The sequence below is a fragment of the Astatotilapia calliptera genome, chromosome 13, assembly GCF_964374335.1.
Source record: "Astatotilapia calliptera chromosome 13, fAstCal68.1, whole genome shotgun sequence".
Classification (NCBI taxonomy): domain Eukaryota; kingdom Metazoa; phylum Chordata; class Actinopteri; order Cichliformes; family Cichlidae; genus Astatotilapia; species Astatotilapia calliptera.
The window spans coordinates 31,208,664-31,220,447 of record NC_137434.1 but is presented as its reverse complement, the minus strand read 5'-3'; the positions used below and the strand labels follow the sequence as shown (position 1 = coordinate 31,220,447).

At 42.8% G+C, this 11,784-nt stretch overlaps 1 protein-coding gene across 2 annotated transcripts; it reads left to right on the top strand.

The window, feature by feature from the left end:
• The first annotated feature begins 4,451 nt into the window (after positions 1-4,451).
• Positions 4,452-9,797, top strand: LOC113035478 (2-aminoethanethiol dioxygenase-like). 2 transcript variants are annotated; one of them, XM_026191071.2, is made up of 2 exons: positions 4,452-4,880; positions 6,409-9,797. In XM_026191071.2, the coding sequence occupies exon 2, from the start codon at positions 6,565-6,567 to the stop codon at positions 7,321-7,323; it is 759 nt and encodes a 252-aa protein (XP_026046856.1). In that variant the 5' UTR covers positions 4,452-4,880; positions 6,409-6,564; the 3' UTR covers positions 7,324-9,797. The 2 variants fall into 2 exon arrangements, with proteins under 2 accessions (XP_026046856.1, XP_026046857.1); XM_026191072.2 differs by having other exon boundaries at positions 4,638-4,898.
• The last annotated feature ends 1,987 nt before the right edge of the window (positions 9,798-11,784 follow it).

The window sequence follows — 11,784 nt, the reverse complement described above, 5'->3', positions numbered from 1 at the left end:
GCGTCCTGAGCAGCTGCATCCCTGTCTGGTATGGTAACTGCACTGTATCGGATTGCAAGACCTGATAGTGAGAGCAGCTGAGAAGATCATTGGAGCCTCTCTTCCCTCCATAACAGACAGCTATCGCACCCGCTCCATCCGCAAAGCCACCAGCATTGTGGAGGACCCCACACACCCCTCACACACACTCTTCACCCTGCTGCCTTCTGGCAAGAAGTACCAGAGCATCCAGGTGCTCACTGCCCGACTGAGGAACAGTTTCTTCCCCCAAGCCGTCAGACTCCTGAACACTCAGTGACACACACAGCTGCATACACATCACTGCCGAGCACTTATCTGCAGTATCACACACACACACACTTTATGTATTTCTGTGTTGATCGTCTGTTATGTCATATGCAGCACCAGGGTCTCAGAGGAACGCTGTCTCGTTTCACTCTGCACTGTCCCACTGCACATGGCTGAAAGGACAATAAAAGCCACTTGACTTGAGTTGACAATTTGTGATTGGATGTGCAGATATAGTAGCAAAAAATAATCTTGGATTGTAGACTAAAGTAAATGTGATCTTGGAAGATATCGAGTTAATGCAGTGCATCATGGGAGGATTTTCAGTGTCCAGGAGCAGAATGAAGCTGTGAACTGGTGCAGTAAGCACAGGACAGCAAACCTCAAAAGAGTCTGCAGTCTACACACAACATGCACAGCCTCTGCTGTTTACTGTCCTGTTATAAATATACAAGGCTGGCCGTGTGTGTGTGTGTTTGTGTGTGTGCTGGCTGCACAGCAGCCGCCTGTTGCAGAATAATTTAAACTGTTTATTTGATTTGGAGGACAGCCTACGCGGGGCTTCCACAATCTGGCTCTCCATCAGGGCTAAAAGCGTCCGAGCTCTGCATCACGCCGTCTATTTTCAGCAGGCCTTCGCTTCCTGCTAATAAAAACAGCACGTCGCTTCAGGAGAACTGTGGCGTCACACGCTGACCGCACACATGCTCGGCAGTATTTCTGGTGTGGAAGCGAGGCCTCTGTGTCACATTGTGAGTGGGTGGGTGTCAGGAGAAGTTTTTATGGACTGAAGGGAAGTGAGGAGGTGATCCGTGTGGGAGCGGGTGACATCTCCAGGGTGGAGGGAGATCTCTGTGACTAGTTCGCTCACAGCCCGAGTGCACACTACAGTATTACTGAGGTGTTAAAGAGTCAGCATGATGGTGGCTCCAGATCCTGTCCACATTATGTCATCAATGATCTGATTACAACTGGAAAACTCTACAAAAGTCACTGCGAAACTCGACTGATGCACTCTGCAAAGGTTTAATGGAAACAGCTGATACAGGACCCACCAAAAAAGCCTAAATGACTACAAAAAGGTTCACAAAGTAATGAAAAATGGCCCTAAAAAGACACAAAATAATGCATGTAAAATTAAAATATGGTACAAAATTACCACAAAAGGGTCCACATCAACTCAGAATGAGCACAACAGACCCCCAAAATAAGAAACGTGCAAAATTATGACAAAAAAGATGGAAAGTAACAGAAATAAATTCTCCCAAAGAGCCAGCATCTCATCCAAAACCCCACAACAACATCAAAATAGAAAAACCCACAAAAGATTGTCAGAAATATCTACAGTAATGCAGTAAAGTACAAAGAGACGCCAAAGAAGATCAAATGCTCACAAATAGGTGAAAAACAAAACTCCCCCAAAAAACTACAAAATGCTGCAAATTCCGTGCAAACAGCATCGAAACACAAACACACCAAAAAAATTAAAATGAACACAATATAATTCAAAACAATCTCAAAATTGTGAGAAAAGGTAACAAATGTCTCAAAACTGCCACACAACAAAACACAGTGGCCGTAAAATAATAACACAACCACAGAGAAACTCCCAAATATACAAAATGACCTAAAAACAAACTCCAACAAACACAAAGTGTTTGTTTAGCTTGGCACAAACTGCACGTATGGGCATTTAAGTGAACACACAGCAAACAGCATGCCTGGTGTTTGTGAACTTTACGAATCCTTTTAGAGCATCGAAACATGCAGTTTGGTTTGTGTCAGCTTGTTTTTCAGATTTACAGTCCTGGATGAACCTCTGTAAACTCTCCATTTCAACCCTAAATCTGTAAAACTGTACCTGACATATTTAAAACAGGTACAAATCAGTTGGCTGTGGACTGTGAGCACCCTAACAGGATAACACATCCTGAGGAGGATCGCCCACATCCTGTTTCTCTCTGGTTTGATGTCAGCAGTGAACACAAATCAGCCAAACGAATGCCTTTATCAGGGTGAATTTCCATAAAGTAGGCTGTGTGTGTGTGGGTGGGTGTTTCCCAGCAGAAAGATGCCCAAATGGGCTGCCTACGTCTTTATCATGAAATGCCAAACTCAACTAGTGAGTCACGCTTACAGATGAGTCACTGTTAGAGTTTCAGGACTAAAGTGTGTTTTTTACCCACAAAGATGTTATAATTTCATTAAAGTGTCCTCTTCCGTTTGGAGCAGAGTGACGGACCCCAAACAGCTGAAGAGCTTTATCCCAAAATATGATGAATACAGCTGACACCCTCTCGTGAGTGGGGTTATTATAGAGGTCCAGCGATCCTGCAGTGACAAAAAGGGGACGAGACAGCCGCAAACTCCAAACGGCCAAAGGTGGAGGGAAATGACCGTAAAGACACAAATCAGACAGGAAACACCTTTAAAATCACAAAAAAGACATAGAATGATTAAAAATGACCAGACATGATGCCGTGTGACTACTATTAACATAAAGATACTTCAAATGTCTACAGAAAGGCAAAAATGTCCACAAAGCCCACAATCATGCAAAATGCCTGCAGGGGAACACTAAAGAACTCAGGAAAAATGCAAAAATGATCACAAAAGGGACCAAAAAGTCACAAAAAGGCATAAAGGGACCCCAAAGCACCAAAAACAGACGGAAAATGAACACAAAACAAGCAGAACACAACTTCAAATGACAGAAAAGATGCAAAACAATTACAGAAGCACAAAAAACTACAACATATCACATATAACACCAAAATGTGCAAAAATGACCCAACAAACACAAAATGTTGCAAAATGAGTGAAAAGAGGCACAAATGAACTACAAACCTTATGAAAAATGCACCAAACACTCAATGTAGACACAAAACAACCAGGTTTCAACTTTAATGTGTTCCATAAAAGCTGAAAACGGTGTAGCAGCAACACAGTCCCAGATCCTGATGCTACCACCACCATGCTCGGTGCTGTGTTCTCACCGTCCCTCCCTCAAACATGCCTCTTGTCCTTGTGGCCAAACAGCTCAGTCTTCGTCTTTTTGGCTCATCCATTTGGGCAGCTGTGAATTCCAGCTGAGCTTGAAGGTGTTGATTTTGGTGCCGGGGCTCCTTCCTGTCCATGATGTTGTAAAATGAGCTTCACTGTGGCGGGCTTCAGCCTTGGCTGTTCCAGGTTGTTCCTGGAGATCCTAACCCACTTCCTTCCTTCCAGAGCTCGGTGGTGACACATCTAAAGAACTTAGACTTCGGTACGACTGCGTGATGTGACGATCTCTAAAATCTGCAGCTGTTTAGAAGAAGAGAGAACTTCCCAGCTTGTTGTTCTGAGTATGATGAGCTGTCTCGTTTATCATGTTTCTTTTTCTCTTTTTTGAGGATATGTGGTCCCTTTTGCCATTTCACTATTTTTATTATATTATTGGCCATCTGTCTCTTTGACACTGTGAATATTTAATGTTTGTTAAGTTCATGAAGAAGTGCGTCAGCCTCAAAATGTCTTGGGGGAAGGATGACGCCGGAGCATTTTGCAGTTTTTAAGCTCTGCCTGTATTGGTTTATCTCACGTTTTTGACATGTTTTTGTGTTTTATGTTTACTTCATGCTGCGTCTGCTGCCAAGAACTGATGGAAAATAGCTGATAGCTTAATCGGGTCATGAGATCAATGTTTTTGTGCTGCTCCCTGATAAAGACAGGCTGAAACGAGGCTAATGTGGTTGTAAATGGCGTTTCTGTTGATAATAACCTGAAGGCTGAGGGTTCAAATCCAGCTGGAGCGGTGAATTATTATAAGTAAAAGCATATATGACACTTATGTCCACATTAATCACCAGAACGCTGCTTTTTGACATCTTTAATAAACAAGATGTGATAAATGTGAAACTCGAGGCCGTCCGAGTGTAAAGTGCCACATTAATGCTCCCACGGTGAACCGTGGAGTGTTTTCTTTGGAATAAAGCGTTCCAGGAAACGAGGCTTCATCTTTCAGACTAATATGCTTCAGACAGTTGATGCACTCTATATTTATCCCGATGTTGGCCCGCTGCTGGGTTACTCCTGTCGACTGTTTGTAACTCAGTAATGACTGGGGGCAAAGAGCATTAAGAAGTAAATATTCAGAGGCATGCTGGGTAATGTAGTGCTACTAGATATTCGCTTGACCTTAAGCTCGCGGATAAAGCGACAATGTTCGCAGTGCGCTGACCCTGGAGGAGAGGGACCTAAATACGAAGCTCATTTTGTCCCCGTTTGACTTCAATCTGATTTGGTGTCGTGGACGTCCACGCGAGAGGCCCGACAGACTTCGTTTCCCACAATGCACCAGGTGTGAACCCGTGAAACGCTGCGCGGTGCGGACGTGTTTGACAGTAATTCAAAAATGGGGCAGCGGAGCAGATAAGAGTGACCGCGGCGGAGTGTGACGAAGGCCTCCAGACACCCCGAAGCTCCCCGAGCTTCTCCGACTCCTCCTGCTTTGTGTCCGTTTGCCTCTTTAGCTTGTTTGTGTGCTGCTCGCGGAGCCTCACGCGCTGATCGACAAAAACGGGAATGAATGAGGACAGCAGGCTGTGAAAAAGGTGAGCGCAGGGAAGCAGGTGAGGTCTCACTCTGCTGCCGTTTCCGGACACCGGAAATCATTCCGTCCAAAGAAAAATGCACAAAACCAGACTAACGGCGGTCAACGTGCCACGTGTTGTTGTGGTGATCGCACCGGTGACGTATGCGTTGTGTTTTTGATTTTAGCTTTAAAATCAGCTGTTTGGTGGGATTTCTTTCAGTTCATGTCGGGTTAATGATTATGATCCATGACGTCATGTTTGTGTGAATGCAACACTTTTTCCACTGAAGCTTCAGACACACTTGCAGCACACCTGGACAGGTCACCAGTTTAGAGACACCTCACAGAGAGGCCCCAGCGGGTTCGAGTCCGGGCATCATAATTTAAAATCAAATCACTTGTATTGTCACATCACATGTGCAGGTACACGGGTACAGTACATGCGAGTGAAATTCTTGTGTGTGAGCTTCGCAAGCAACAGAGTTGTGCAAAAATACAAATAACATAAAACACGCAAAAATATAAGAATGGCTAAATCTGAGAGTAATAAATACATGTACAATATAAGAGTGCATGCATCCTAAAACGCACCACGAGATTCATCAAATACACTTGATGCTTTTTTCAGTGGGACCCAAAACAATCATTGTTTTCAGGGTTTTTCCTGAACAGGTGCTAAAATAGTACCTGCTCGCTGGGCTACAAAGCTATCTGAGCAGGTACTGAAATGTGATGTCATCAGACCGCATGCCACCGATTGGCTGCTCAGTGGTGTCACTCGATGAGTCACGAGAGCGTCTCATTCCCGAAAATTAAACTGCCATTTTTGAAACCCAGTAACAAGGGAAACGGCTCCCTGAGTCACCTTGTATGGATTAATTACAGTTAAGATAAGATAAGATAAGACTTTATTTATCCCACACGGGGAAATGTGTGCATTACCTCGACTCAGGTAGAGATAGCAGAAGAAAAATACAAACAAATACAAAATAAATAAGATAATAAACGGTAGCATACAGCGTATGTGATTATGCACAGAGGGTTGTTGAAATATGCAACAAATAAATGGAACTAATTAAAATAATTATCCTAAAAATATGTGACAAATTGTTTCTGAATTGATTTACCTACTCACTTTTATTTGTTTTGGGTTTTTTTGTTAAAATAATCATTTTTTATTAACGTTTTTTTTTTTTACTTTGCCGTCCTCTGTATTTGTTTCCTTTTGCAAATTCAAAGTGTTTTCATGAGGTCACATTTTTAAGGTTTTGGTTGATGGACATCAAAATTGAAAGTAATAATGAAAGGAGCCGAGAAATTATCTAAAACTTAATTTAATAACAAATTAGTTTGTTTATTTGTGAAGTTTGCAATTTTGGCCGCTTCGGTCCTCCGTGGCTTCACACAGCGGAGTTACGTTTGCACTGATGGCGGCGCTGTAAACCGTCGCAGACTCTGTGGGAGGACACCCGAAGGATGAATACCAGCCCTGCTGTTTCTCGTTATTCGGTTTATGATATTTAATTTCGTCGTTTTTGTTTCTGCAGTTTCTTTTTTAGGCTTTGATCTTCGTGAGGGCAGAAACCAGTGAGCCGAGCCCCTGAGGAGTGAGTCCTCTCGCGGTCACACGATCTTCGGCGCTAGCTACACACAGCTACAGCTAACGGGGACCAGCGGACCGAGCGGCGGCTCCTCGCTTCGGTATGATGCCCGGTGACAGCAGTATGGCCTCCCTGGTTCAGAGGATAGCTCGGCAGGCTCTCGTCACCTTCAGGAACACACCCGCGGTGGGCGACGAGGCTTCCAAGTCCTTCCTGGAGAACCACGGCAAGCTCCGGAGCCTGATGTCGGAAGTGCGGGCTGCCGACCTGAAGCTCGTCCCGCGGAGAGCCGAGGACGGCGACGCGCCCCCTGCTCAGCACCCGTATCACCGCGGTGCGCCCCCGGTCACCTACATGCACATCTGTGAGACGGACCAGTTCAGCATGGGGGTGTTCCTGCTGAAGAGCGGGGCCTCTATCCCGCTGCACGACCACCCGGGCATGCACGGCGTGCTCAAAGTCATGTACGGGAAGGTCCGGATAAGCTGCTTCGACCGGCTCGAGCGACCGGGCGGGGGCGGGGACGCGCTGCCCCGGGCGGAGATGGGCGCTCTGCGGCGCTACGTGCTTCGCTCCACCGGGGAGTACACGGAGGAGAGTGGACCCTGCGTCCTCTCCCCCGACCGGGACAACCTCCACCAGATTGACGCCGTGGATGGGCCCACAGCTTTCATGGACATCTTAGCCCCGCCGTACGACCCGGACGACGGCAGGGACTGTCACTACTACAAGGTGCTGCCCGGGAACGGGGTCAAAGACTCGGAGCAGACGGAGGAGGTGGTCTGGCTCATGGAGATCTCGCAGCCTCCGGAATTCTGGTGCGGAGGGGAGCCGTACCCGGGCCCGGAGGTGTGCCTCTGATCCCCCCTCCACCCTCCCGGAGCCCTGCAGCCTGGCTGGATCCACAAAGGATCTCCACAGTCATCATCAGAGCCGCCAGCAGGCGCAGAGTAAAGGGCCAAATGTGGGATTAAATTGTGGTAAAAGGTAGAAATGATGCATCAGCCCTGCAGCACACACTCTGGAGCGTGAATTTTATTCACCCCAGCTTCTGCTTCAGTTGGACAAACATCGGAGCCTCAGACTTCCTGCCTGTGCTGTGATCCCCGTGGATGTGACGGTCAGGAACCCACATCTGAATCATTCTGTTGATGTGCTGACTTTCAGGAAGTAGTTTTATTTTTAAAAACTGAGGCTCTTTACTCTACAGAGACTCCAGTTAAGCCAGAGTCTGTCCTGAAACCTGACTGAAGCTCATAAACCTCTCCCGGAATTTATATTTACTCTGCTCAGTGACACTAACCTGTATGGAGGACCCCAGCTGCCCAAATCACACACAAATCCATTGTTGAATCGACAGTTTTCTTGTTTCCAGGCTGTCAAAATGGGGGAAAAATAGATGTGCAGGACTGAAACGACCACAGTGAAATCCAGCCAATAAGCCTTAATGCATCAATAAGTTTATTAATAGTCCATGGGCATAGATGAATATTGGATTCATAAAATTTAATTTACTGCTGTATAATAAAATAATTCGTTTATAAAAGTGTTTAAAATGATTTAAAATTGGTATAGAGTTCTAGGTAATACGCTAATTTGTGATTCGCCATTAAATATGTAGGAATATGAGCATCAGAAAACTCCATGTTGTTTGTATGCATTGCTAACTCTTCAAAGAATGTATAGATAAATAAGGGATTAAAGAGATTCTAGGCCAAAGGTTTGACTATGAAGGAAAACATAAAAAGAAATATAAAAAATAAAGTAAAATAATGCAGAAGCAACTTAGCTGTGAAAGTATTAAATGACCCAATAATACATGTTAGTATTTTAATTATCTATTAATTTATAAATGAGCAGGTGGTGGATAAATAATTTAAATTTAAATATTTATTCTATAAAGTGACAGTTTTTGTTTTCTTATTATTTTGTTAATCATTTTCTTTTCTTTGTTTCCAAATTTTGTTTTTGTAAAATCAAAATGTTTGTGATGTTAACTTTTTGATTTCGGTGGATTGATGCCAAAATAGAAAATGAATTTAAAAAGGACAGAAAGAGGTTAACTGCACAAATTTGTGTTTTTGGCGGCTTCAGTCTTCCATAAAGTGTTGAATCTGAATCTGACCGACAGCTGTTTCGTTACAGTCACATCTGGACTGATTTTCAAAGCTAAAATCAGACCAGGTGTTTTTATTTCACACCTGAAAGTTGATAATGCTGCGTTTGAGAAAAGTCTGGAATTTTCTGCTTTCATTTTGACTGAATTTTTCAATAATACTAACAATAACAATAATAATTGGGATGTTTTAATACACGTCAGTACTTCATGTCCTTCAGTCGGAGGACCTCACTGGTAGTGAGTGACTTGCGGTGTTTATTCAAAAGAAGGTTTCAGGTACAGGAACAACTACAGAGGACTGTAACTGCTGAAATAATTACTTATTAGGAACAAAACCATATTGGAAACAAATGCAAGCATTAATTACACTTTTATGAACTTAATTATGTTCACTTTGGTTTTCTTTATTAACCAACTTTAAATATTTTCCTTTCCTCTTGTCACCTGATTTATTTCCCCAAATATCTTTTATTTTTACTTTATTTTTTTTCTACTGTTCTGCTTCAGCTAAACCATCTGAAACATACAAATAATAAAACTGTAAAACTGCCTAAATCACAAATGAACATATCAGTGGTAAACATTTATACTTTTGCCCAACGCAGAAATAAAATGAAAAATGAATTGGGGGGTAATGTACTTTAAAATAAATAAGTACTGCTAATTGAAATAAATACAGTAATAAATAGAAATCAGTTCATTTATGTCCATGTAGCATTAATATTCACTTTGATGGCTTTATTAGCAAATGTATAATACCATAATGTAATTTATATTTTTGGCTTCTCTGGTTCTCCGTACACGTGTACCCAGCCGCTACCATGTATTACTCTCCGCATGAGGGGAAGCAAAAACGTCCCAGGCTCCTGGCTGCTCCTTGAAAGCAGCACTGAAGGACCACTGCAGGACCCTGCTGATGTCTCTTTACTCATCTTCCTGCTTCAGGCTTTGTGACGTCAGAGCTTCGGGTCTCTTTTGAAGACTGAAATCTCGTAAAGCTGCAGATTTTCTCGTGTTAGGACTCTTTACGCCGTCGCCGCCTTTTCTTCTTCTTCTCCTTTCTGAGAGACTCCTCAGGACTGTGTTCATGTTTGTATCTCTGATTGAAAGATGTGCACTAAATCGAGTTTATCAGCACAAAGTGTCTTTAAGAGAAATGTCAGAAAATGTCCATGTGATTACAAAATAAAGAGAAAAGAAATCTGTTCATCCTTAAGTTTGATTAGCGCCGGAATTTATTTGTAATTAATTTTTATTTAATTGTTATTCATATAACTTCCTTATTGTGTTATGATTTTGGCACTTAGAGTCCTCCATACCACTGATAATATCATGTAAATACAGTATGTAATACATTTATGCATAAATGAGAAAATAACTTGAAAGATCAAATGAGAACATTTTAGAAATTTGGATTTGATTCCCACACAAATGCAAGAAACACGAGAGCAAATAAAAGCAGAGATTTGTCTGTTTCAAAGTTAAATGAACCACCAGGGGGCGGTGTTCCCCCGCTGTGGTTGTTGATGGGTGTTTTATAGCATCTTTGTCCTCACACAGGAAATGTGCTCTTACTATCTCTCTTGGTTAAATAAAGGTAACCCTGCGTCGCTGCACCATCTGGTGGTAGAAACTGGTATTACATGGATGTGCAGCCTGGCCATATTTCAGCTTTAGTTGATATTTTTTGGACACAATAAACAGATGATTTGAACATAAAGTTGCGGGTGTATCCTCACAGTCCACTCCTAGCTTTAGTAAATTTTGGAATAGGTACCTTTCATGCCCACATAGCAATTTAGTGACAGACCATTTACTGATTCCCGTTTTTGTCCATATATTTTTGATTTTGACAGCGTCAGTTCTCCATATATGAGGAAGCTGGGGCAGAATCTGTCATATACACCTGAACCAATGTTCCCTCTAATTTTCCATGTGTCTGAGCGAACACACAAACTCCCTGAGCGTCCCTTGGTCCACTGTGAGCGACAGCAGACGTGTGCACTTTGGTCACGCCAGTGTCGAATCCATCCAAGTTACATGGTTTACTAAAATAATCAAATTACAGCATTTACATTTATGTTAGACGACTTTTAATTAACTGCTTTAGCCCACTTACAATGAAAATGTAAACAAATCTTAAAAAATAACCTGAACTCCAATAAAGCTCTGACTTGTATGATGAGTCTGAGTCTGGGAGAGAGTCTGTAACTCTCTGTCTGCAAAATACAGTAAATAATGACCAATGTTGGGAAATTAATTATATAGTTACTTCTTCAAAAAAGTAACTGAGTTATGCAAACAAAGTTTTTTGCAGCTGTTTACCTAAAAATGCAGCCAAGGCGTTTTTTTAAACAAACATTTCAAACTATTTACAGAACAATCAGCTGCTCTGCATCAAATCTGATGCCACACAAATTATTTGTGCCGCTGCAAAAAATAATTTCTGTCCACTATGAGATGAAGGAGAACAACAGCCTGATACCTGCAGGCCTGACAGCAGCAGATGTGTCACTGCTGTAACACCTGTAACACTCAGCAGTCGCCTCATTGTTCTGACACACAACAAAACTATTGACAACACTACACACTAACTACACACTAACTACACACTAACTACACACTCACTACACAAGATTTGTGTTAAACGTAGCAAATCTCTCACATCTCAAACACACCGTCACTCCTAAAACTTCCCCCTCCCTAAACAACTAAATGCCATGTTGCCATATCATGTTTTGATTGGTCCACATGGTACATTTTTCCACCAATAGGAAAGGCTGGAGGGGGGCTGTGTTTGTTCACAGGCGGAGTGATTTCGAGCGTTTTCCTTATAAAACGCCGTTTTTACCGTTTCTTCCTGCAGTAAATATAAACAACGACAGTATTCAGGAAGAAAACCAAACACTGCAGATATTTTATCATAACTCTGGTTTTACGTGGCCGATCAACACAATTTAAAAACTGGTATAAAGTCCACACTTTTTCAGTCAGTTGTTCCGTCTGTCCTGCTCACATCTCCAATGGTTGTACACGTTGTCATTAACGTGGCTTCACTCCGCATCAACACCGGTGTCGGCACATAAGGACGCTGTCACAGCCTGTCAACCACGTGGATTAGCTGTGTATAGAATGTGAATCCCATCATTGGCTGGACTGTGGGATAAGGTGGCATCGTTCTGATCCCATACTGGAGCAGCCAG

What these genes read in the sequence shown, in the direction of transcription:
- LOC113035478 (XM_026191071.2), top strand. Translation starts at nt 6,565, where the DNA reads ATGATGCCCGGTGACAGCAGTATGGCCTCCCTGGTTCAGAGGATAGCT.